Genomic DNA, 23,264 nt, shown 5'->3' on the forward strand with positions numbered 1-23,264 from the left:
ACTCCCTCCTCCTTCCATCTCTCAGTGTGTGGTTATCTTTGTCTCTTCTCTTCTTTCCACCCCTGTCAAGAAGACTATTTTGTCCTTCTGTCACGTTTTCCCTACCCATCCCCCTTTTCTCTCTTCAACTACTTTGCTCCCCTTCACAACTTAAAATCTCTCCTCACTTCGCGGTGAGTCTGATCCTTGTGAATAGTACAAGCATGTTTAATTAAATTGAAAAAAAAAAAACACTTGTGCATCTCTTTGCAATCTAAAACCTAATTTGAAAGAAAACCGCAGCAAGTGATCTCACTTAATACATGTAATTTCATTCTCCATATACATCAGAGCTTACCAATATAAGAGGGAGGGGGTTGATGATGGGGATGTCAAAGTTCACATTAGGAAACCAGAGTGTGCTGTTATCGCTCCCATGGGAGCGGCTTTCAGCTGACCCCAAAACCAGGAAGTGAAGTAAAACTCTTGTCTATGAGGTGTCAAAGTCCAATGAACACTCCATATTGAGATGGAAATTAGGGCGAATGGTGGGGGTTGGTGGTGACACTACACTCCACAGGGGAATTCCTATGGAAAGGGGGGGAGGACTCCACACATTAGTTCCTGTCAAAGAGAGGGGATAAACGAGGCCATTAAGGCCTGCTCTCTGGGGAGTATAGTGGGTGGGCGGGCTGGATAAGGCGGGGAAGGGGGTAGGGGGGTGGGGTTCAATAGCTGTTGACTAGGCTACCCCACAACAACCTGTCAGAATGCCCCCCTCTGTTCCACGCTGTCTTCATGTCGAGCACTGGCAAGTGCAGGCTTGAGCTACCCGTGTATTTCTGACGCGATACTCCGGAGTGTGTGTGTGTGTGTGGGGTCCGCGTTTGTGTGGCGTATTTCTTTCATCCACAAAGAACACAGGATTTCTCTTTAAACTCTGTCAAAACACATTTCAGAGTGACCAGATACACTCCTCCTTCTCAGCCTGTGTAGATTTCTGTTGATTAATCAAATGACATTATACAAAGAGAGATTGACAAATCTCAGTGATTCCCCTTTCTCTACATTTTTTTTTACAGCTGTGGTTGGGTTATTTTAGATTTTGCTAATCACTGGCCCCTAGATTTGTCCTTAAATGCCAAACATAATGAATATTAAAAGACCTTATGACGTAGAAGAACGCATGTGCTTGGTGATTTTATTAAAATGCAAGCTGTAAAATACTCTCCCAGATTTTTCTAGGGAAATATGACCTTCGCAGTTAAACTATTTCTCTTGTAGTGGTGTCTCATCATCACTAAGAAACGCAGAAGAAAAACAGCTTAACCCCATCAATTTGTGACCACTGACAAAAAGTATGGGAGTCTCTACTAAAGAATTAATCCCAGGAGTCAACAGAGCTCAACAGTGCTGTTTCCTAACAGCTGACTCTGCAGGGCCTAGTTATGGAAGTCAAGATCGTACTCAATCTTGACTTAGTCCATACTCAGTTTACAATAAAAAGTTAATGTTGCCAAGCAAAATGGGGCCAGTCAGGGGATTTATGGCACAAATACAATACAATGCTAAAGAATTGACTATCTGTTTGGCTGTGGACCTTTTGATGTCAGTCCCAAGACCATAAACCAAACAGCATTAGCTGTCTCACTTGTGTGTTAGAAGAACCATGCACATGAGACTGCTGTGGCTGCGGCTGAGGCTGATAGTGAGCTCCCTGTGGCTCCAGCCCGCAAACTGAACATGATACGGGGAAACACAGCGAGGAGGCACCTGTTGTACCATCCTGCTCTTGGGTCTTTTTTCCCCCTTTGTTCCCTGCAGCTTCTCTCTCCTTGCGTGAGAGTCAGTGGGCTACAGAAAGAAGCGACTGTGTTAGAGAATCACAGACAAGGTTCATGGCTCAGGGTTGGACCTCAGACCTTTGACGTTTGACCCTGTAGCGTTTGTCTGCGGGTAAATGAATAATGACCATCGTGGTATGCCCCACTTCTAAGAGTTGACAAAAACAAAACAAAACAAACAAACAAACAAAAAAAAACACACAAAAATAAAGATAGATAAGAAATAAGAGGTAACTTTAAATGGAGCAATGGGCGACCTACCTGTCCCATATTCCTATAGCCATATTTTTCCGCTATCCGCTCGGCCACCTCGGGTCCCCCGGCTATCCTGACTGCCCAGTGGTTGGTGTAAATCCGAGCTTTGCACGGCGGGGACGCCAAGCCGAGACTGAGCACCAGGACGCACAGCAAGCTTCTTCTCCAAGCGGCGTTGCGGACCATCTTCCCCCACTTTTAACCCGACTCTTCTCCTCCTCCTCAGCCGACCAGGCAAACAACCAAACTTCTCTTCTCACCAAGCAAGACTCTCATAGAAACACAACTCTCTGGGCAAAAACACTGAGAGAGAGAAAGAGAGGGAGAGAGGGGGGCAGGAACGGAGCCCTGAAGAGGAAAAAATATACCTTATCCTCAAACCTCTGGTTTCCACATGGGAGAGTTGGAAGTTTGCGTTCCGTGTGCCCTCTCTCTCTGTTCCTCTCTCTCTTTTTTCTACGGCGGAGGAGGAGGAAGTGTGCGTGTCCGTGCGTCTTTGCGCGCGAGTTCGTGTACGTCTGTGTGCGCGCGCGGAGCTCCTCAAAGCTGATTTCTCTTCTCCATGAACAACTCGGATGTTGGTCGTTCAGCTCATCGGGCTTTCATGTGGCGAAATGGCTACAGCGCCTCCCCACAAATAACTAGCTGACACTCTGGAGAGTAGAAACAACTAAAGCCGCGGGGTTTCCCTGCCGAGCTCCGCTGGGTCTTAAAGACACTCTGCTTGGTTCCACCTCTGACCGGCCGTCCACCAGACTCAGGCGAGGGAGGCGGTGGGATCCGGGGGGGATTGGTCGAAATGGGGGCCAGAGAGCTACTTGGGGGCCACTTCAAGGGCTTCCTCCAGGGGGAATGAAGAATAATTTACTAAAAACCAAACTGGCTGGGAGTTATCGTTGTAACACTATATTTTAAAAATGACCCTTTATTCTGTCATTACCCTAAATTTACAAAAGAGGCAACGATCTAAAACAAACTGTGTATTCTTTAGTTAACATGTTCATGTATATGTGGCTGCTTTCATAGCAAGGAGGCATAAGTGACTTCAGACTTTACAATATGGTTGAACCTATAGAGTGATGAATTTCTACAGAGAAGCCATAACCCTGACCCTGTGTTTAACCCTAACCCTGACCCTGCTCTGACCCCATTTAACCCAGGTCTAATATCATTCATAATCCCAGATGTCAAACAAAGATGAAGAAAGAACAAGGACCATAAAGGATCCCAAAGGATATTTATCTTTTTAGGCCCCAATGTTAATCAGAAATAATTTTGACAAATAAGTGTGTGAATCAAACATGTTGAGATGATTAAATGTTTATCTGTGCTACATGATTAAGGATGTATATAGTTACCTAAAAAAATCTTGAAAATATATAATACAATCATAGCATCTCTCAATTTTGAGGGGGGTTTGTAGACAATGAGTAAATATCATTAAATATATGGATATGTTAGTAGCCTGGATAAGAGTCTATATTTTTACTGAATCAGCAAAGCTGTTTTCAGGCCATCAACAATTACCCAAATTTTCAGTGAGTGACTGGGGTGTTTACATATTTGCAAGTGCGTCCCACATTTAAAGTTGTTACAAACTGCAGCACAGGAATGGCAGTGGTTTTTTTCCCATGGATTTTTCTATGAAAAGTCCACCAGTTAACAAGTGGATGCATTACATTTTGGATACTGCTCCCCCCGTCCTACACCTTGAAATCCGCCGTTGAATGCAAGCCTTGTCAGTCTCCTGGGCAATATTGACACAGACATACCAATGTAAAGTTGGGTAAACTATGACCTCCACTTAATTCATCATCCAATGAGAAACAGTCACAGACATAAAAAACACTATTATACATTCAGGAAAAAGGCATGAAATTATTCTTTTTTTTCCATAAAATATACAAATCTCTTTCAGTTTTATCAGCTTTTATTTTGTCATTGTGACTTCCATGATTTCTGCTTCACTGTGTGGATTCAATTCAATATAGCCTGCAAAAAAAACTGGGTAAATTTCATTGAGTGGCTTTGCCTTCTGTTATATCCCAGGATATGAGCTGAACTCAGGTGTGTTTAACACTGTCATACAGTAACCAACCTCACAGATAACCTTACTGTATGACTGGGTTACACACCCACCACTGCCAATTAGGCCTTCTGCCCTTCATACTGGCTTTGCTGCATATTTCCCCTCAATCAGTGTAGCTCTAGATGTCATGCCCCCCATCGCAACACAGGTCACAGCTGACTAAACGCTGTCATTATGGAATGTGCCTGGTATTATCTGCAGTTGAGCCTTTCATTCAAGGCCTTTGTTGATTGATGGGTTTTTGTTTTGCAGCAGTTTCCCGGGGGTGTCTCTGTGCACAGCGAAAACTCTGTTCTGCATGGGACACAAGTGAAAATCAGCATAATTGCACTAATTGCAGCCAATTTCTCAGTGAATGGACCCCGCTGTCACATCTCACAACAAGCGGGGGGACAAGAACATCTCATGGTCCCCCAGATGGAGATGAAAGGGAGGAAAGGGAAAAAAAAACACCCAGTGATCGTTCTCTATTCAGCTGGATGGAAGGGCTTGTAATTTAACAAAAAAAAAAAAAAGGAGAGGAGACGAAACACAGCAGAAATTGATTTGAGTATCCAAATCAAGTACCCAGGTCACGAGGCCGCCTTGAGCATCAGGGCCCCCGGTTTCCATTCAGTTCTAAACTGTCGCGATATCCTGCGTGACAGCCTCACAGCTCCCCGAGTTCCTCCAGGGAGTGAACTGAGTGAACCCCAACAAAACGTCTTTGTCAACATCTGAGAGCAGAGCGGTCACGAGTGTCAACAAACACTCTGAGGGGCATTCCTGTGTGCATTCCTGTGCCTCTTCAATGAAACAGGGCGCATCGTGCGTTTAGGCCAAACACAACTTGGGAAAAACTGCACACAACCCCCATGATACAACACAATGGAAGCCCCCAGTAGGAAACTGCGGCCAACTAGCTTTATTCTCTGAGGACACAGCTAATTTGTTCATTCAGTATAAAGCCCAACATCTCTAGTGGGGAACCTCCCACATGATTTTCTTGTCCCATCAAGTCAGGGGTGTTATCAAACATGTGAGCCCCTCTTGCATTTATGCATCTTGCAATTACCCATCTGCTTCTTCTAGCCTCTCTAACGTCTCCATGTTTATCCACCAAGACCTTCCCTTCTTCTTCTACCATTTACTTTTCTTTCCAGATGTGTTCCTTTTTCATCTGCATCTTCTTTTTATAAGGAATCAGCATTCATTTCGTAAGAGCCTTCCTTTCATTCTGAGTTTTCAACCTGAGCTTTTTTTCCTGACCTACACTGCATCTTGGCCTCTTGCCTTGATTCCCCTTTCTTTCTTCCATGTACCTTTCTGTTCCTTCAGTTATTTCCTTGGGCCCATCACTCTCTCTGACCCCCCTTATCTGTACCTCTCACTGGGTGGGCTTCCTGGGAGTTAAGGCTGACCTTTCAACTTCACTTTGACCTTTGACCTTGTTGCTGTAGGCTCCTGCACTTAGGCCACAATAGCACCTGCCACTCACCAACTTTCCATCCTCTCTCCTCTGCATCCCACCCTCCCATCACCACCCTTCTCTTCTTCTCCCCCCTCCTCTCCTTTGTCAGTCACACACCAAGGTTATATAGGCTTCACTGGGGTCTCACACAATCTCCACATTCATTGGAAAGACACGGAAGAAGGGGGAGACACAGAGAACGCTTTAGTCACATTAAACCTTTAAACCTCTGAGTCTGTGAGTAATGTGAATTCTAATTTCCACAGTACTCATTCAGCATGACAATGTGTTATCAATTAAAACAGTTCAAAACATCTCAAATAATGTGAGAAGTAAGGTTTGATTTTCCCAGGTTCAGGTATTCTCACACAGAGGTGGACACATACTTGTTTGCATGCCTTCTTCACATTTATTCATTCATTACCTATGTTCACTACATCTGTTCAGCCTTCTTCTGCCCCAAATATGATCCACAGCTCTGTATTTAATTAGTGCCCAGGTCAAGGTTTTGCCAGACTGAATCCTATGTAAAAAAAAAAAAAAGTACTCCTGTACATGGCATGGTTGCAGTAAATTACTTCACAAGACATATAAATGGTTATATATTGCCATCTGGTGGTGTTTGATAAGATTACATTTAGGACACTGCAGCAGCTCCTTGCTGGTTTCACCATTGTATATTGTTTATAGTGCACAACACTGGCAGAAGCATCTTTCTCCCATTATAGACCTTCAAACGCCCCTGTATTAAATCAAATATTGTGCAGAGAACGTATAATATCTTTGTATCGTGACGTTCTCAAATCGTGTAAAAACTGACTTCCGTACTTTCGCATGGGGATTAAATTATGATTAAGATATGCTGATTTTTGGTTCCACTTCTCAGTAGATACTATTGTATTTAATGGTGGCCTTTTTAGTTAAACTAAAAAAAAAAATCTAAAATAAAACAAATAAAATTACTATATACTGTATTATGATGACCAACTAAATTCAAAGGAACTGATGCTCCCCAGTCATTAGCTTGTGCATCAGTCAGAAACCAAAATAATTCTGGTGAGTAAACTGGTGAACATCAGTTCTCACATGAGCACTGTCTGTTAATCAAGCTATATTTCTAAATGCAAATTATCATATTGCCACATTGTTTTGTCAGTCTTGGAAATGTCTGGATTACTGAAGTGCGGACAAACAAGGCTCTGTACAGATTTAACACTTTTCCTTCTTCCACCCCCGCCCCACCCCCCACCTGCAGTACTGCTTCTTTCTAAATGGAAAATGGGGGCTGTGACAATCCAAAACAGAGGGTGACATCATGGTTTAGCTTCAAAAACATACCATTGTCTTTCCACATCTATTCACCCTTGTTCTGCATGAGTGCATACTTGTCCCATCTTAATGAATGTGATGGTTATTGTAGGAATTAATTCCTGTACAGTTAGTTGCATCTCATTAAAACTGCTGAACTCTCATTTTTCGCCTTTTTCATATTTCAACTAAAAGTTGTGCTGTGCGGAGTCCCTGTGCTAAGCAGTTTCATAAATGAAAACTTTAATCTTCCTTACTCAGATTTTGTAATAAGTTTTTATCAATTGCATCTCAGAGTATGGAATTCATGGGAAAAGAAGGTATCTGATGATGGATTCACTGTAATCAGAGAGCCACCTGGGTTTCACTCAAGCTGGGCCACCATATGGCCAACTGGCTTAAAAGACTATTATGGAGAACACAGCTTTGGCTACCAGATTACAGAAAATGTTCATTTCACATTCAGATTTGCATATGAGGACATTTCATAAGGGGGTGGGGTTTATAATAACTGCATCTGTTTCCTCTTTTTGGGGGGGAAATAAGTTGATTAATTTGATGCAACTTTACAGCAGAATCTCACACAAGAATTTGAAATAAAACAAATTTTTCATGGATGCTGTGGAACAACGGTACAGATTAAACAGAGTATCAGAATGATAATCCTATTTACTTGCATTGATTGTGTCCACAGTCAGCAGGTCATGGTAACAACCCACAGCTATCAGACTGCCTACAAAGCTGCAGCAACTATAGAACAGAACATTGATCTACTTTCAGGCAAATTGAGCCAGTAAGAACGAGTCAGTCAATGTAACTTTACCCTTTGTAATCTCAGTTTTGGGCCTATCCTCTGCAAAGTGTCAACCTGAATTTATCTTTGCACAAGTTAGAGAATGCAACATATTGCCAAAAGCAAGAAATGAACATTTAAAAGGGAAATTACGCATTATTGTTTTTTTTGTTTGTTTTTTTTTTGTCATATCTGATTCTATTTAATAATGATCATATTTTACTGTATAACAAAATAATTTTGGTTAATATTATTACAAATGAAAAGTTTCTTACCAGGCAAGCTTTGCCTGTATCTGAGAAACGCACAACTAGGGCCATATGCTGCATATCCTTTTCACATAACTAGTAAAATAGAAATTGGTTTTTATGTAACCTTACACACACAGTAAGTTGGTTAAAATATCACATTGTTTTCCAGGGGTTTTTTTTGTTTCAAGCTGTTCAAAATAGAAAAGCAAATGTGAAAATGGAAATGTCTCCATGCACTGCACAATTAAATCAGAAAGTCTACATTTGAACTTCCAAGGCAGTCAAGAAAAACAGACAAGTGCACACACAAATAAAAAAAGACTCAGACAAGTCAGAGTTCCAACTGCTTTATTTCGTGGGAAATGAGGGTTAAAATTAAATTAAAATATAAAATTTAGATGGACAGGTCTGTCTTTAAAGGGTAGGTGCTGACACAAGGAGAGAAGGCAGCCCTCCAGAAGAAGGGAGGGCGAGAGGCAGGAGGGGAAAGACAGGAAGCTACAAAATGAAGTTTTGGGGGGATGAGCCGGTCATTCAGGAAGTTATGTATAAAAAAAAAAAAAAGAAAAAAAAAAAGAAAAAAAGAGGAGACAGATGCAGTTAGTTATTATAAACCCCACCCCCATCTGAAATGTCCTCATATGCAATCAGTGCTATAGCTCTCTCCTTTTCCTTTTTCTGTTTTCTTCCAAGAAGTTTTTGATCATTTCTCTTCTTCAATCGCTCTCTCACCATCATCATCTCATTCTGTCTTTAAGTAACATCTTTTCCTGCAGTTTTGAAAAAAGTAAACAAAAAGTCCTTCAAAAATAAAATGCAGCAACCACATTTCATGTTCTACTATTACATATACAGTATATATATATAAATACATACATAAATATCTTACATGTACAACCAATTTTGAAAAGGGGGGGAAGAGAGAACCCAAAAGACTTATGAGGACTTGTGGAGGTGGGGAGAGCAGGGCGAAGAGGCCCAAGGTTGCTCATTGTGAGGGTAGTGTGTCTTTCAGTTTGCGTTTTTTTGTTTTAGCTTTACACACGCACGCACATACGCACACACACAGCCTTTTGGGGGAGGGGAGAGTGGGAAGCATTCCTCAATTGGCCCAGTAGCCGGAGCTGCCGTAGCTGGACTTGCTGCCTTGGGTTTTCTGCTGCATGCTGCTGGACTGACTGCGCTGTCCAGGACCACCCTGCGAAGAACAAGAAATCAATTTCATCAATCAGTAACTAAATAGCAGGTTTATTTAATTTCCCGTTTCTATGAAATTTTGTAGACATTTCCAACTGTTGAACCTTTCCAGGAACTTTGACTGAACTTTGCCACCACATCGACCGCAGGAACATACAGAGCCAGTTTTGGTCAGCAGGGTCTGGTTCCTGTTACCAACAAATATCTCTCATGATAGCACTTTCTGATGGCCAAGGAATTACAGGGTGCAGTTTGCAGTGATGTATAATAACAGCAAACTAAAAAGATCATCTGAAGTCTGAAGGACAGAAATCACTTTAAAAAACAGTCACTTTTTAAATTTTTCTAAATCTACCCCAAAACCATTATCAGGTATCACATTTCTTAATAAGGGGTTGAAATTCAAAACCAAATGCACCACAGGGACTTTTAGTTTTTTACTTGTTAGTTCTTGTGGTGAAGTGTTTCTGGGACTATTTGATCAAAAAGATCCACACAGTTTCTTAATATTGCAGGCATGCAGATCAGTGCACAAGACTACACTCCTGTTTCCTGTATGCTGAGGTTACAGCTGTACGAGAACAAGGAGTGTCTAATATAACGTGAAAAATCACAGATAATGACACAAATGTACACAACACCTCCAATTATGCAGACTTCAGCTTACCTGTCCATCCTGTGTGAGGTGATGGTGCAGCAGCTGGGAGTGGGGCTGTTGGTGCGGTGGCAGGATGTGCAGGAAGGGAGCAGGGGCGTACCCAGGAGCACCACCAGGGTTCAGGGGCCCCGTTCCCCCAAGTGCTGAAGGTAGGCTGAAGGGAGGCGGTGTCCCCGTGTGGAAGCCCTGCTTGTCAAATGACTGAGGAGCAGAGAGAAGGCGCAAGAGGTTAAATAGTAGGTTTAGAAATAAATAACATGCAAATCATGCACCTTTTATCTGCCATTTTTTAAAAAAATCTCTTGCCTATGCAAACAGACATATATATCCAAGCTTATTTTCCAAGTCAATGGGATTTTGCAAGTATGCGCTATTTATGTGTACGCCATTTTGATTAAAAAATAATAATTTCAGAAAAGGTCGCTCAAGTGTGATTTTAAAACGATTATCTTACAAGCAGAGGCTTGAAGCCTTGGCCTAAACACAGACATACAACAGGACAAGTCTCACCTGTGTTTTGCTGTAGATTGAACCTCCCATGTCAGGTACTCCTCCGCTGGTACCTGACCCTGACAGTCCTGGTGCTGAGAGGAGAGTGAAGACAGGGAGAAAGGAAGAGATAAAGAAAAAGATTGGAATTTAAGAGGGAAGGGAAGAAAGAAAAAAAAGAAAATAAAGAGGAGAGGAAAATCAAGGGGTTAAGGGAGAAGAAGAATAACTGCATCACTTCACTGCTGATGAGTGAATTTTAAACACTGAATGTTCATTTCCACTGTTAGTAGGAGGGGGGCCAGCCAGTAGGAAGAAGCATAGTAAGTGAGGAGGCGCAGAGGCATGTTTCTCACTTTGTTTCACCCTTTGGCAGGTATCCATTTATTAGCACATCAAAGTGCAATCACACACGTGCAAATACACACCTTTCTCCAGAACACTCTTGACTGAAGAATCATCTGCAATTGTGAGTACATCGTTTTTTCCCACAGGAAATCGCCCACTGACTTTGTGCGTGTTGTTAGATTGTGCGCACGTGTGTTGTGTGTGTACCTTTCCCTGGGCCGCTGCCCGCTGACTTGGCCTGTGACTGGGCAGAGCCTCCGTACCCTCCCTTACTGTACTCCCCAGCGTGGGCTTGAGACAGGTCATCAAAGGCTGAAGGAGGTGGAGGAGGAAGAGTACAGAAGAAGAGAGGAGGCAGAGCGAGCAGAGGAGAGGGGGGAAGGGTAGGAAGAGAAAGATGGGGAACAGATGAGGCGAAGAGAAGAATAAGAAGACGACAAAGGATGGGAAGAGAAGAGAGAGGGGGGCATGGGAGAGAGAGGCAGTAAGGTAACCTGACTAAAATGGCAGCTGTGTCTATACTGAGCCGTGTCCAACTTCAGCAGGGGGTTTGAGCTATGCATGCAGCACAAGCAAAAACACACAGGCCCAACTCCACACGCACATGCAGCATTTTGTGTACATATATAACAGATTGGAAGTTGATTCCTCTTTTGCCTCCCTCTACACTCTTCACACCTAAGGTCTGTGTATGCACACCCCTGTCTATCATAGTAGCTGTACTAAAATACTACAAGGAACCAAACTGGTGCTGCACATGGGGCACCAAAAACTGATCATAATATAGTATTGTTAGTGTAGTAATATACTGTAGAGCACCACAACACACTTGACAAAAGTAACTGGCTAGATAACCCACCATAACTGTTGATGCTGATCAAGTAACCCTCTCAACTACTTGTTGTGCCACACTGTTGTGACAGATTGTGGTACTGTGGTACAACTTTGTTTGGCAGTAATAATTAAAGATAAACCTGTGCTGTCATAGTTCAATAAAACACACAGGCTCAAACTAAGTAATTCATTTCAAAAATTGAATTAAAAGTTCTGAATATAAACTTCACATGAGAACTCTTTACAATTATATGACTGAATGTACTGTGTTAGTTGTCTAGAAACAAATATCAGTGAGTGAGAGCAGTGACAGACAGAGCCCTCTGGTTTTATCCTAGTCTTACCTGTGCCGTATGCATGCTGTCCGTAACTGGGCTGATGCTGTTGGTGATACTGATTGGAGGGGTTGGCCAGGCCCATTGCAGGTTGTTTGGCTGAAGCAGGAGGCACAAAGACGGTGGGGCCGTACTGGAAGGCTGAGGGAACCCCAGGCACACCAGCATAGTACGGCAGACCTGCAAAAAGGCCAGTTAGAATTTTTGTTAACAGGAAGTGTTATAATAATATTAAGTTAATTCTCTTTTTAACTTTAAGGGCTCTGACACATTTTACCTCCTTATAAACAATAAGTCAAAAATAACAAGAGGGAATGTGCTAACTAAAGCTGGCATTCACATTAGGTATAAAGTGCATGTATGAGCCAGAAATAAATTTGGCGAATATCCTTATCATCAAACATAATTTTACATTTTCTTACCAGTGTATCCATAGCCAGGGGGCAGAGGGGGATTTAGGAAGGCCTGGTTTTGTGTCTGTTGACCCTGGCTCTGTCCCGTGCCCTGGCCCTGCGTCCCTGGCTGTGGGGCCTGCTGGGGCTGCGACTGCACCCCAGCTGTGGAGAGGCTGGTTGGTGGAGCTGGAGACGAAGAGTCATTCCTACCAAACTTTGTTGCCTCACCTGGACAGAAAACAGTGGTAGAAAAGACTGATGATGAAAAAAAAAAAATCTAAGGTTCCATTGACAGCTGACATGAAGCCACCGAATTGAGAGAGGGGAAAAAAAAAGAACAAAATCTCTATGGTATACATGAAAAGTGGCGAAGCTGTGTAGTTTTATAAAATGGGGAGTAATTGTGTTAATCGTGTAGTGCGACAGTGAGTTAAGAGCCTATACTGGAACAAAATGTATCAACAAATCAACTTAAACTACAGTTCAACATAAAATTTAACTTACCGGAATATGGGTTATTGGCCAGACCATCTCTTCCAGGCATAGCAGCTGTAGTACCAGGGAATGTTACACCATAATAGTCCTAGGTAGAAAAAGAAGAAAAATAATTAAAAATTCATTCATTCAAATGTCATAGTACCTCACCTGCTGTTTTCTACTTTGGAAATTTGTTGACAATGCCACACAATAGAAGAGAGGATAAAGATTAAATGAGAGGTTACTTTACTAAAGGTAGCAAGAATGTAATATACAGGGAAACAGATTGGAAAGCCAACTGCTAATTAAAAAAAAAAAAAAAAAAAAAAAAAAAATACAAGAACCACAGGAATATACAGCAGCATACGTGAAATAATAAACACTACCACAGACTCACCATAGGAAGGCGAGACTGCAGCATTTGCAAGTCCTCGTATCCATAGATCTGCTGTTGAAATAAAGATAATGGACAGAAGAAAAGGTGATTATTTAGTACCACACTGGAGTCTCTGCTAAACCTCAATGTCGCCCGCAAACTCCATTTTAGCTTCGACTCAGCTTTAATCAGTGTTTCAGTGAATTCCACAGATTTCATGTTTGATCAGAACCTACTAAAACACAGTCATCATCAACACTGAAAAGCTCTGTAGAGTGGAGTGAACTGACTGCTGCAATTATTCAATCAAGTGTCTCCACTCATAGTAAATGCAACTCTGTAGGTTAGTCACACTTCAGAAAGACAACAACACACATCAAATTTTAGTAACAGGAGAAAGGAATGAAAGTGCGTAGTTACTGGGTAAGCAGGGAGCAAGCCACCAGGGCCCATGATGTACTGGTTTGCCAGGAGAGGCGGCACTCCTTGGGCCAAATTGGGAGGAGCTTTACCTGGGGAAGAAGGAGGAACTGACTTACAACATAGCAAGAATTCTTCAGTTTTTTTTTTTTTGTAACAGGTTATCTTGTGATGTATATTTATATCGATCAGTACAGTCTCAGTGCGAGTCATAACAGCCTGATTCCATTTACTATGAATTATAGCTATTAACAACAAAATAAGGTACTGTATTTGAGGATGATTTTTTGTTCCCACTTTAAAAGAATCTTTAATAAAATAGTTCCTGTGTCACGGTGATGATGTGATTCATGTGTGGAATATGAACCTACCGGAGGTGGTGGTGAGCAGTGGTGCCGTGCGGCTGCCTGAAGCAGAGAGTGTGGTGTTTGTGCCATTAGGAGTTAGCCCTGGTGCTCCAGATGGGTGAAGACCATTCGTGGTTGAGCTGCTAACAGCCATGGGGGCTGAAGGACTGGGATTGACAACTTGGTTGGACGTTGATGACGAAAAGGCATGGAGGCTGCTGCTGCTGCTACTCTCCTCATTACTTATCTGATGACACAGGACAAGGGTGTGTGATAGCGGAATCAGGAACAGTTTTGAGGGAAAAAAAAAATTAGAAAAATTTATTTTTGTCTAAGCTTCAGAGTTAGCAGAAAATAAAGTCCTGCATTCAAATGACCCAACTGCAAAACAACTTGAGTGTTAAACATACCATGTTTTACTAAATTAAAACAGAATAAGGATGTTACAAGAATTGCATGTCTGTACACACACTTACCGTCAGGGAGGAACTCGTGGCGAGGGCTGATCCAGATGAGTGAGTACTGGTCACGTGACTAGAAATGGAATAAAAAAAACATTCTGTCAGCCTACTTCTGTGTGATGAAGCCACAAAAACACATCACCCAGGAATCATGGGCAGGAAGACTGGAGATTCAGTGAAAGATATTTCCACATTACTGGATTAAGATATGTGCTTGTAACCATCATTATCTCCAGACAAAAAAGGGTACACGAAAAAAAAAGTCTGCTATATAAAATATCATGAACAATCCTTTACCTGCTGAGCGAAGGAACAGGGGTTGAGTGGGAAGGTGTGATGGCAGGAGAAGGGATGTGGTGACCAGGGCCACTGTCACTTGTCATAACAGGAGATTCTGTTTTCACTGTTCTAGACGTTGATGACGAACCTGGTTTTGATAAGAATGAAAAAAAAAAAAAAGGTAACATCTTGGTGTAAATGTTTCTGTTGATGTTATAAACTGAACGTGGGAGGATGAATACAAGAATGACCCAGAATGAATGTGAAAAAAAAGTGAGTATGTTCTGGTCTATATCAAACCCCATCAGCTTTCACTGAGAAGACTCTTTCCACTTCCTACCAGATGCACTTAACAATCAATATTCTTCCCTGTAAGAGATTTGATTGGCCACTCCAGTGCAGTTCTCTAGAACAGATAATGCTGAGAATACTTACTGTCCTGTGTGCTCTGTGTCTTCATCCCACCGTAGCCATTCTATGAGAGGAAGAAATATTCAGTCTAAGTTTTATCCTTCAGCAATCTGTCAGGTATTATGCAGACAACAAGCTTTTGAGAAATAACTAAAGTCAGCAGCTGTCTCCATCTGTCTTTTGATATTAGGGAAAAAGGTTTATCCTCACCGTGAGAGGTCCACCAGCAGCTGATGAGACATCTTTACTCTGAGAGAAGCCAAGATGCGGTGGCAGGGACCTTGGGCCACTACTCTCCACGCGGCTGGCTGTGGTAGGGGCTGCAGAAGAGGGTGGAGCAGCTGCACTGGGAAGACCCAGGGAGGGCGAGGGCGTGGCACTGGGTAAGCCCAAAGATGGTGAGGGGAAGCTGGGATCTGATACAGCTGAGGCCAAGCTGCTCATGTGTTCACTGTTCACAAGACCAGAAGAAAGGTAGATGGGGAAAAACAAATAAATATACATACTGAGAAAATGACAAGCAGTTTCTATCTGTAACTGAGCTAAAAGGGCAACAGTCAGTGCTGTTCTTTTTGCGTGGCCCCATCTTGAATGGTTGCCAAGATATCATGCTGAACAGAAAAACAACAGACGCACAAAATTACAAATGACAAGTTCCTCTCATAAACAGACAAACCTGTGCTACAAGACACCAACTCAAAAAAACTCTCACACACCTCACAGATCCTGGCTTAGAGAACAGGCTGCTCTGTGGCTGCTGTGTGGGAACAGCAGTAGGGACAGACATGGGTGCTGGAGCTGCTGGAGCTGGGGCCTGAGTGGGGACTTGTTCCCTGGCCAACTCCATCTGTGCCATGTCTACTGTTCCACTACCAGCCTCAGACCCAAAGTCGAGAGCTCCAAACTGAACATTCAGGCCAGATATATCTGCTGAGCCTGGCATCTCCACTGCTGACGATGGGATCTGAGGCAGACAAAGAGAAAATATATTTAATCAATTTAATTTTGTTTGTATAAAATGTTTAAATTATGGAAACCAAGTCGTTAAAATGAAAAGCTATTTTCAGTCCAAAATGAACATAGATGATAACTGGCTACTAGCTGTGTTTAGTTCAAACAGTCCTGTTGATTGCTACTTCAGAGTGGTAAATTAAAAACTGTCATGACAACTTCTGGTAGCAAACACATGTATGGGATCAATATACTGAAAAAGGTCTGTGTATTTATTTGCGCCCGCAAAGATATTATCTTTGATTATGAAAAGTAAAGCCATGGGAGTGGAGTTAACAGCTTACAGAAACTACTTTGTACTATCTGTCCCTACCACATAACTGGTTAGCTAGCTGGCTTGTCTTGTCAAACAGGTAACAGCACATATATAAGAATTACTCATTATGGCCAGATAAATTAACCATCTCCTCTGCTAATTCAAACCATTTCCTGTGGACTGTTTTATTCTGCAATTTACTTACTAAATAAATTTGCACTACTGCCAACTATGCTGCTACCATACTGCACACTCTGATTGTACATAGGTTTTCTTTCTCATTCCATTTTATTTTCACCTACCTGCACATAGGTTTTACTATTCCATTTTTTAATCTTTATTTCACTTGGTGAGGGAGAAACTATTTCGATTCGTCTGTATGTCCTGCACATATAGTGAACTGACAAAAATCTTTTGAATAAAAAAAAAGGTTCAGAGATAAGAGCAGCTTACCTTTGAGGGAGGAGGTACTCTGCGTCTCTGTGTCTTTAGCTGCCGCTGAGGGGGCTCTGTGATGGGCGGCTCCATACCTGGCAGCTTCACTCCTGGAGAAGCTCCATCTCGTACAGGAGGGATGGAGGACTCATGACCTGAAGGAGATCGAGGGAGGCCACGCCATTAATAATATTAAAAACACAGAACTAGGGTCAAAATAACCACCTGAGCCAGACATGATGATGATGATGATACATTATCTGTGCCGTGATCTTACAGCACAGATACTGTTAAGAGTGTACTCACTACTTCGTATTTCCTACTGGCTTTGTAGCCATTATTTGAGTTTTACTGTTTGCCAGATATTTCCCATCTTTTTTCATATGTGGTTACAGTGCACAAACAAGCCAGAGGGACATTTAGGCATTTGCTCTCATTTCCACTGTTCTGGTTATTAAAAAGCTCAGTGGGTCATGTAACACCATCTTCTGATGCTTCTATTATTATCTAATTAATCAAATAATGATCAATATTATACTAAAGTTACCAGACACTCTGTGCAGACTTTCACACCTTTAACTGTTCAACAGTCCTACCTGGTGGTGTGGGGACCTGTGGTGCATGTGACTGAGACAGCCCCAGAGACTCTGTGGTGGAGAGGATGGTGGACTGTGTTTGCCTCTGAGTCAGCTGGCTGAGCACCGCTGATGGTTCTGGCTGAAGCTTCATCTCCACTGAAGAGAATGGGGATAAATTCAAATATTTACTTAACTACTAAACTGCAGCACACTGTACCTCGTTTATTGTCATGGACAACAATAAATTAAGATTTAACTGTCATGTCTTAAATTTCTGTGTTGTAATTGTTGTTTACTTTGAGATAAACTTACAGTGTTGGGCAGTAACGGGGCCATTCTCCACTCTCTGAGCCTTGATGTCCACAGAGGGAGAGGAGGCAGGAGCAGGACTCTGCATTGGAGGTGGCCCTGCATCTTTGGAAACACTACTGCTGCCGGAGGTGGTGGCTAATGTCTGACTGGCTCTCTGACCAAGCCGAGGCCCGTTGAGCTGTTCTGATGTCCTGATGTCAGAGGCAGGTGTTGGCTTAGGTGCATTCAGCGAGCCAAAACCTGAACCCAGGACTGAGGACTGAGAGAATGAGAGGAAAAACAAGGACTGAATACACTGATACCATATCTTAGTGTGCAGGAACATGATATACGTAAGTATTTGCTGGTGCTTGCCCATGTGTGCGTATTCATGGCTGTCTGTACCAGTGCAGCGTGTGCGTAGGTGGTACTAGCAGAGGCGGCATGAGCGTAGCTGTTGGCTGTGGCGTGTGCGTAGCTGTGTGTCGCAGTGCGTCCATTGTGGTGGGAATTGGTAAACACCAGGCTTTGGCCCAAATCCTCCGCTGAGGGGCCATCGACAATTGCCCCCAAGTCAGAGTCCATGGAACCCCCTACAGCCACTCCAGCCTTAGGCAGTAGGCTAGCCAGGTCCACACTGAGGGGAAACAGGAGACAAGACAATAAGAGTGAGTGTAGCAAAGAGGTGGAGAAAAGATGTTTTTTGGGAGAAGGGTGGACAAGGAGAAGATAAGCAGACATATTAAATAACGTATTATTCTACAAAATAAATCCTGTTTTTTGTAGAGTTCTAAGTTGACTGGACTTAAGGTAGAATGGCTTACTTGTGTCCAGGTGTGATGTGGTTTGCTGGAGCAGAAGAGGCAGTGAATACTTTGGTCTCAGACAACTGTAAGAAAGGACAGGAAGTATAAACATAACCATCCATTGGATTAATAAAGACATGGGTGCAGTACTGTACATTAAGAAGTCTTCAGAGCCACACTAATACACCACATAAAATCTCTGACTTTTTACTAATAGTAAGTTAATGTCAGAAGCCAGTAACACTAGATATCAGGCAGGCCGGTGCAGATTGAGAATAATGTAAGTAAGAAACTTTGTGCAAATGCCTTTTAGATCGATAAAAGTGCTGCCTTACATCCTCATTCCAGTCCTCTGAAGTCCAGTCTTCCAGATTGCCTCCCCATGTTCCTAAAATAAATTTGGAAAATAAACAGCAGTTGTGACATACACATACTTCGGGACCTAGTAATCTGAAATTGAAAATTCTTGCTGACTTAAGGCAAGTGAACACTAGACAATACTGAGACTTTTAAGTTAAGAATTAAAAGAAGATGTCATCAAAATATGACATCCTCTGTTATTTTCCTTACCAGTTCCCTCAGCAGGCTCATTGCCGTCCCCTTCCCATGTCTCCTGGCGAGCTCCAGAGTTAGCCGTGTAGTCAGCAGGATTGAAGGTGCTAGAAGAAGTTCAGAAACTTAATTCTTCCGCATATTTGTTTTAAAGATATATGCTTGTAGTCACCATCACTGCCTCCTACTTCAGGTTTATGGTTTATAAATTCTTACCCCATTCCCTGGGAGGAGAACCTGTTGCCGACAGCTGCTCTTCCTCTTCCGCGACCCCCCGCCCCTGAGGACAAAAGGAAACAACCAGATGACCTCTGTTGACTGATTCCGTTCAGCCACAACTTTTCAATAAGATTTTTTTTTTTTTTTTTTTTAAAGAAGGTGTCCCACACACAGTTAGCAATATGTTTACTAAGATAGCAACATTTCAATCATTTACCTTTGTCAGGCATTAGAAAATCTTCTGAAAGTTTTTGTTTAAAATGTACCTGCATACATGATACATGTGTCTAGGTTTCTTTTCTGTCATGTTTTTACACCACATTTTTTTCTATAATGTAGTAGACACCATTTCTTCTGAATCACACCTTCACCTTCATCATTCTTAGATCATCTGTTGTTATAATGAAAGCTTACAAATCCAGTCAGATTCTACTCCTTGCCATCTTCTCTGATCCTGTTCAACGACCACCCCCCCCCCCGCCCCGCCACCACCACCCTGCACACACACACTCAAGCAGCTGCAGGGACTAAGCACATTCCACACATGTTCAGTGTGGTAATGCTCTAAATGCCTGCAGACACAAATAGATATGTTGCAGCTACATCACCAAAACATGCAACATCTAAGTCAACTCCCCATCTCTAGATCACCAATAACAAAAACAGACAATATTGGACTGCAGGGTTGCACTAAGTAAATATCTATGCCAATATGATAACTACTGTATAATGCAGAGATCACTTACATAACATAACAACAGCCATTTATATAAAACCAATCTGATTTTGTTTTGTCAATTCTGCAATTTCTGAAATCTCTTTATGGTAATGGGACAAGAGCCTTTTGGAAAATGTATGTAACTGCTAACTATAGTTAGTGTCTGTTTGTTATAGCTAACAAAATGTGTCTAATAAAACTTAGAGATGTATTTTATTTGTATTTCTCACCTCTGCCCCGCCCCCTGCGTCCACGGTCACCCCCTCTCTCTCCAGGAGCCACCTCAAACCCATTCTCTTCTAGCCGACCTGGAATCCAACAAGAAACATATGCATTAAAAACTTTACATTAGTAATACTGAGATGGGAATAAGACCCCTAAACCAGGAAATCAAAGCAGAACAAATCATAGAAAAGTTTAACTTAAAAGTTTAACTGATGAATTAATATACTCACTATTCTTTTAGCAATGTATGAATAATAACAATTTGTCAAAATCAAGGATGCAGCAAAGAGAACTGCACTGTAACAGACAAGGAATATACATCTACAGTATCCTATAGCATCCAGACAGGACTTAAACATCTTTCTCACCTTCACGTCCTCTGCTGATGCCTCTGCCCCTCCTGTTGGAGCCCCCTCGTCCACGACTGGCCTCCCTCTCTCCTTTCTTCTCCCTGCTCTCCTTTATCTCTGAGGGTCCTCCTTCTTTCCCAAGGTTCCGCTTCTTCCCCACAGTCTCCCAGGAGTTCTGACAGAGGTTAACAACAGAATAAGGTGTTATAATCTCTGCAAAAACTCAGAGGACTAGCCAAATGCATAAAATGTGTACACAAGCACACTATGAGTACATGAATATGGTTTGTGCATTTGTACATAGGCTCTTACTGTGTCAGAGTTGCTCTCCAGCAGAAAATTGATAGCTCTGTTTACATCTTCGTTGCAATCATGGAGGGCTACCATGCACTCATCTTGAGTCTTCCCAGTTACCTCAATCAGCTGTGGGCATACAAAACACAAAAATAGAGTTTAGTTAGATCAACACATGATGCAATAAGGTTCTGTAAAGTCCAAGAATTTCAGGAAAATATGCCAGTGATCCAGGAAACAAATTTGTCTAAATGTGTGTATGCACAAACATATTACCTGTTTGACCTTGTCTTCAAAGTCAGCATCATTTTTGTCATAGATCATTTGGGCTAAACGAATCTGTTCTGCTGTGGCCTGGCAAACAAACAGAGTTCAGTTAGAAACAGGAACACAAAGTGCCTGGCTTCATTTTCAATTAAGGCCTCTCCAATTCTATTAACGGTACACTGTGTAGGATGTAATGAACTCAAAATCCTTTAAAATTGTGAAATTAAATTTTACATTAATGCGCATTTTACTTTCAATATCTGTATGATAACTCTTAATACTAAAAGAGGCAATCTTGCCTTAGAAAAAAAACTTTACATTTTAATTCAGTAGGTCTAGATCCAACTCTGTATATACAATGGTGAATACCCACCTGTATCTGTTTCTGTGGCTGTGTTGTTTGTGTGGTGGTGGGCAGCGTTCTGTCCCGAGTTCCCCGGGCTTGATTGCTGACCACTGAAGTCATCATATACAGTATATACAAAACAATGTATGTACAAAATAGAAAAATCTGGAAGAGAAAGAAGTGGGGGCAGAGGCTAAGTCAAATGAAAGCCACTAGTGAAATGGTTACATTGCATCAAAAATAAGTAGTAAAATATAATACTGATTAAATGTCCAATGAGAATATAAGCAGACCGAGGTTCACTGTTTTCAAGTATGCCATGTAAGACTATAACCCCATCTCTCGCCCCCCACCTTCCTGGTTAAATTTAGCCAGCCAAGAGGGGACTGTCCGGGTGTCAACTTACAACGCTCCCTCAGTCTCCCACACAAAAACACAGCGTGTATGCACCAGGATCTGTTATAGGTAGAATGAATTATAACCCCCACCCCAATCAACGAAGTTGGGATAGCAACAACCATTTGGCATTTGATTGAATGAAACAAGTAACCACAAAAGAAGCCTGGCCTTTATGCCAGGTTAAACTGTGCCTATGGAAATAGAAAGGATACACCTACCCTTAGTTATTTTTTACATTTTATTATATTACAAACAGTAACTGGATGTTGTCTAATTAATACCACCAACTGACAGCTTGCCAGCACGAGAATACAACATGTGAGATCCACCGGCTGTCATCATTACTATTGTCTGAAAACGGTATGTTGGCTGACAGAAAACGTCAGACTGCAAGGGACTGTTAATGTCGATTGTTTAATATATCGACTGTATTGTATAGTATTTTGATGTGTTTTTTTCAGTTGCCTAAATTGCAACGTAACTTGTGACTCAAAAATAATATTGTTTTGGTGAACGTTAAAAGAAGCACGACGGAAACATGAACCGCATTGGCTAACGCTCATGTTAGCGTCAGGTCAACTAGCTCGGGTTAGCTTTAGCCTGGCTAACAGCTCGTCTTTGTTCCGTGTGCGATTCCTGCCGTTAAAAAGCAGAATTCTACTGGATAGATGAAAACTGTGTAGTCGCACAAGTTAGTTAACCCACCCGCCACCGTGAGTGCTTTTAGTACAGCCCCGCCGAAACACGAACAAAGAAATATAAACAAGTGTGACGAGTGTAGAAATTTACCCCTTTGTGTGAACCCATAGAAAAGCTAACGTTAGTCACTTAACCGGATTGGCAGCTTTAGCTAACGTTAGCAGCATGCTAACATAATCGGAACGAAACGAAAAAACGCCGCGTTACATGAACATTTTAAACGCTCGGTGTTCAATATTTTAGTACTATAACTGTAATACGAGTGTGTGGGTGAGTAAAGTTGTCGAAAACGCGTGGCTGGGTAATGATACGACAGATATCACAGTATACTAACTGACCCGGCATGTGAACGGCCCGTCCGCATACAATGCAGCGCTACAGCCCGGATACAACGCTGGTTAGCTAGCGAGTTAGTTAGTTAGCTAACTACCGAAGAGGACGAATGGTGCCTCTGAATCGACCGATCAGATTCCTTAAACTTATTTAAAAATTATACGACAAGACACTTGGGTCGTTCAAACGACTTTAAATAACAATAGCACCACCTTTTTGTATTCTTTCGTTTACCTGCTAACACGCTTCGCTCAGCCAGCAGCAGCAGATGCTGTCACGTGACCCACCGCGCCGTTGTTCAACGTTATGAGGTTGATGCTGCCAACCAAAACTCCCGTCTTGGTCAGGTGGTTTAACGTCGTGCCCTGACGTCCGCGTTCCTGTCCGGGAGCGCGCTTCGCTTGTGGGTGTCTGTGGGCTAGTATCAAGTGAATGGCTATCCTTTACGAAGCGTTTATGTGGGAATTTGACAATTTTCAGCTAAATTCG

The 23,264-nt window shown here is 42.2% G+C and overlaps 2 protein-coding genes and 1 non-coding gene across 7 annotated transcripts in view; all 3 read right to left on the reverse strand.

The window, feature by feature from the left end:
- pcsk5b (proprotein convertase subtilisin/kexin type 5b) overlaps positions 1 to 2,707 on the reverse strand; it is a 68,319-nt gene extending 65,612 nt beyond the window's left edge. For all 3 annotated transcript variants that reach the window (XM_041041898.1, XM_041041900.1, XM_041041899.1), the window contains exon 1: positions 2,085 to 2,707. In XM_041041898.1, the coding sequence (XP_040897832.1) occupies positions 2,085 to 2,264 (180 nt within the window). In that variant the 5' untranslated portion in view covers positions 2,265 to 2,707. The remainder of the gene's footprint in view (positions 1 to 2,084) is intronic.
- A 5,593-nt stretch (positions 2,708 to 8,300) lies between these two features.
- LOC121184485 (ubiquitin-associated protein 2-like) lies at positions 8,301 to 23,139 on the reverse strand. Of its 3 annotated transcripts, XM_041042166.1 has the most exons (30): positions 23,010 to 23,139; positions 21,372 to 21,509; positions 21,008 to 21,085; positions 20,750 to 20,860; positions 20,456 to 20,612; positions 20,093 to 20,170; positions 19,142 to 19,205; positions 18,944 to 19,032; positions 18,709 to 18,761; positions 18,392 to 18,456; positions 17,973 to 18,204; positions 17,589 to 17,847; positions 17,295 to 17,432; positions 16,717 to 16,853; positions 15,713 to 15,960; positions 15,207 to 15,447; positions 15,021 to 15,060; positions 14,604 to 14,733; positions 14,322 to 14,379; positions 13,870 to 14,092; positions 13,499 to 13,590; positions 13,100 to 13,150; positions 12,730 to 12,808; positions 12,253 to 12,453; positions 11,840 to 12,010; positions 10,869 to 10,973; positions 10,742 to 10,774; positions 10,335 to 10,408; positions 9,834 to 10,025; positions 8,301 to 9,167 (listed from the first exon to the last, which is right to left on the reverse strand). In XM_041042166.1, the coding sequence occupies exons 2-30, from the start codon at positions 21,465 to 21,467 to the stop codon at positions 9,072 to 9,074; spliced, it is 3,591 nt and encodes a 1,196-aa protein (XP_040898100.1). In that variant the 5' UTR covers positions 21,468 to 21,509; positions 23,010 to 23,139; the 3' UTR covers positions 8,301 to 9,071. The 3 variants fall into 3 exon arrangements, with proteins under 3 accessions (XP_040898100.1, XP_040898101.1, XP_040898103.1); XM_041042167.1 differs by lacking the exon at positions 10,742 to 10,774; XM_041042169.1 differs by lacking the exons at positions 10,742 to 10,774; positions 10,869 to 10,973.
- Positions 14,468 to 14,545, reverse strand: LOC121185273. Its single transcript, XR_005894355.1, has one exon. It is a non-coding gene; the product is annotated as a small nucleolar RNA SNORD121A (small nucleolar RNA).
- Positions 23,140 to 23,264: the final 125 nt, after the last annotated feature.

The sequence above is a fragment of the Toxotes jaculatrix genome, chromosome 7 (genome assembly GCF_017976425.1).
Source record: "Toxotes jaculatrix isolate fToxJac2 chromosome 7, fToxJac2.pri, whole genome shotgun sequence".
NCBI lineage: Eukaryota > Metazoa > Chordata > Actinopteri > Toxotidae > Toxotes > Toxotes jaculatrix.